Source organism: Lissotriton vulgaris, chromosome 1_1 (genome assembly GCF_964263255.1).
Source record: "Lissotriton vulgaris chromosome 1_1, aLisVul1.2, whole genome shotgun sequence".
NCBI classification, from domain to species: domain Eukaryota; kingdom Metazoa; phylum Chordata; class Amphibia; order Caudata; family Salamandridae; genus Lissotriton; species Lissotriton vulgaris.
Window position 1 is genome coordinate 404,020,189 of NC_141685.1, and position 2,924 is coordinate 404,023,112.

General features: G+C 55.3%; 1 protein-coding gene across 1 annotated transcript; it reads left to right on the forward strand.

The window, feature by feature from the left end:
• Window positions 1-285: 285 nt before the first annotated feature.
• Window positions 286-2,193, forward strand: LOC147747261 (uncharacterized). The gene is made up of 2 exons (XM_086936206.1): window positions 286-839; window positions 1,115-2,193. Exons 1-2 carry the CDS (start codon window positions 419-421, stop codon window positions 2,131-2,133), a joined length of 1,440 nt encoding a protein of 479 aa, XP_086792332.1. The 5' UTR covers window positions 286-418; the 3' UTR covers window positions 2,134-2,193.
• The last annotated feature ends 731 nt before the right edge of the window (window positions 2,194-2,924 follow it).

The window sequence follows — 2,924 nt, forward strand, 5'->3', positions numbered from 1 at the left end:
ATTTGGCCAACAACGAATCGGAAAACACCGAATCGGCTCTCATCGAATCGGATAGTTCCGAATCGGCGAATACCGAATCGGTAAAAGCCGATTCGGTAAAAACCGAATCGGCAATCATAGACCCATGGCGAAAAAGCCCATAGGAATGCATTGCATGAACCGATTCGGCTTTTACCGATTCGGATAATACCGAATCGGATTTTACCGATTCGGCTAATACCGATTCGGTAAAAGCCGATTCGGCAATAGGCGATTCAGCCAATGAGGTGGCTCCCCCTCCCCCACCCAAACAGGGAGTGGCAACCCTGGCAGGTGCAGACAATTAAGAAGTTTCTAGAAGTTACTGGAAAGCCTGCCTGAGCCCAACACACAGTTAGCAGCAGTGGGAGAAGGAGGTTGCAGACTGAACAACAGCAGAATGGCAGATCAGGCAGGAAGCCAGAAGTCCTCCCAAAAGAGGAAGCCCAAATTCACCACCACAGAACTGCAGGTGCTGGTTGAGGAGGTGGTGAGGGTGCACCGCCAGCTCTTTGGCAGGCTGTCCCTCAACGTGCCAGACAGCACGAAGAGGAGATTGTGGACCGACATCGCACAGAAGGTCAATGCTGCTGGAGTCACCCCCAGGTCCATTGAGGAACTAAAGAAAAGGTTCTACGACCTCCGCAGCCTCACGAAGAGGAAGCTGGCCGAAATCCAGAGGCAGGCTGGACACACCGGAGGAGGCCAGAACCCGGCGCCACCCCTCACCGAGCTGGAGGAAATTGTCTCCAGCACCATCGAGAGGGCGAGCATCGTAGGGATCGGGACCCTGGACAGCACTGCGATGGCCACAGCTACAGGTAAGAAGCATGCGCATCATGACACACCCTACCAGACACCTCCCCATTAGACACAATGCATAGGCAAACACCAGCACTGTACTGCCACCAACATACAAGAGACAAGCATCATGGTACATGTAGTCAGCAGAAGTTAGCCAGATATGTCAGTGCAGAATCACAAGACAGGAAACAGTGTGACACGGTGTAAGGAGATGCAAGGACATGTGGAATGCCATAATTGTACTGCCTGTAATACATCGGCACTCAGTTTACAAATGCTTCTTTGTACCTAGGGGCACCATCAGGCAGCACCACTGTGGCAGCAGAGGGAGCCTCGACATCTACTACTGCAGTGGCAGGGCCCAGCACCAGCCAGCCTGGCCAGGAGGAGGAGGATGAGGATGAGGAAGGAGACACCACAGGGCTTGGAATGGAGGGAGTCCTGGTGATTGATTTCCAGGCAGTGCACTCCCCAGTACTGCCCAGCTCACCCCCCTTGCAATTTTCACCATGCAACTCCCCAACAAGGCAGACCATTCCGCCGACAACAGCTCCTGCCACAACCGTGGCCTTGCCACCCGTCCTACCTGTCCTGGGAGCAGGGGCACCGGGACCGGCCAGCACCACACCACCACCAGTGGCACCCCAGCCCACTCAGCAGGCCGGAGGCAGCAGTGCCAGACGCCGTGCCACCACCACCACCACCACCACTGCTGCACCAGCACGGGAGGGCAGTGTGTTCCTGGGCCTGGAGGGCCAGATGGTCAAAATCCAGCGCCAACAGGCCAGATCCACCATGGCCTGCCAACGCCAGCTCCTGCAGCACAACCTGCAGATGGGGGAGTTGGTGAAGGGGTTCCAGGCTGTTGTGGACAGCAACAAGGAGGTGGCAGCAGGGTTGGGCAGGCTGACCACTGCCATCACCCACTCCTCTGCCAGGCAGGAGGAGCATGAGGTTGCGCGCAGGAGGGATGCCCGGGTGCTCAACCGGGCCATGGCCCGCCTTGCATCGGCGACCGCCCAGCTGTGCATCCGAAGCGCAAATCAGGAGTCGGTGCAGAGTCAGCAAACGGCTGAGCTGACCAGGGGGATGGCCAGAATCACCACGGCCATGGAGGCCATGTTAATTTCAAACGCCGCCTCCAATCCTGCCCTGGACCTGGGTGATGCTGGAGACAGCAGCAGCCGCAGCAGCCCGGCCAGCGCTGCATCAGAGCCAAGGAGGAGCACCAGGCGATCCGCTGATGCTGCAGGCCATTCGGAGGGGGCCGGGGGACACCCCAGTGGGTCTGGAAAGCGGGCCAAAAAATAGGCTGGCAAGGGGGGATGATCATACCAGGACCCTGGACTTTATTTGTTTTGACAGACTCCATTTTTTAATGCACTTCAGTGATGTAACTGTGGTGCATCACTATTAAAATTTTTATTTTCCAAGCAACATTTAGCTGTCTTTGCATCTGTACTCAGTCAGAAATAGTTCTCAGTGATCTCCTCACGTCTGTATCTGCCATCACATGGCGTACACACCCCAGCTGGCTGTGTCAGTGGCACAGCTTCGTCGTCGTCATAGTCCTCGTAGTCAGACAACTCCACCTCAGTGCCCTTCTTGACCGCAAGGTTGTGTAACATTGCACATACAGCTATGATCTTGCAGCAGGTGATGGGGGTATACTGCCTTGCACCTCCACTCTTGTGCAGGCATCTGAATCTACTTTTCCAGATGCCAAAGGTCCGTTCCACAACATTCCTGGTGCGTATGTGGGCCCGGTTATACCTCCTTTGGCTGGGTGTGGAGGGGTTGAGGTAGGGGGTGAGTATGAATGAGCGGAGGGCATATGCACTGTCGCCTGGAAGAGAAAGGGGTCACATTAGACACATGCATACATGTATTACACCTACCTACCATGTGTTATGGGGGTCTGATGATGTGGCTCACCTAGGAGGTATCCTTCTCCAAAATCGCCAGCCATCAGCCGTGCATATATGCCGCTCTGTTGGAATATATAGGAGTCATGGGTACTCCCTGGAAATTTTGCTACCAGGTCTGTGATGGTGCACTTGGCATTGCAGATCACCTGCACGTTGATGGTGTGTGTCGATTTC

Bases quoted from the DNA above. Each gene is read 5' to 3' on its own strand.
- LOC147747261 (XM_086936206.1), top strand. From the start codon at position 419: ATGGCAGATCAGGCAGGAAGCCAGAAGTCCTCCCAAAAGAGGAAGCCC. The intron at 840-1,114 runs GTAAGAAGCATG...CTTTGTACCTAG, and splicing joins TGCGATGGCCACAGCTACAG to GGGCACCATCAGGCAGCACC.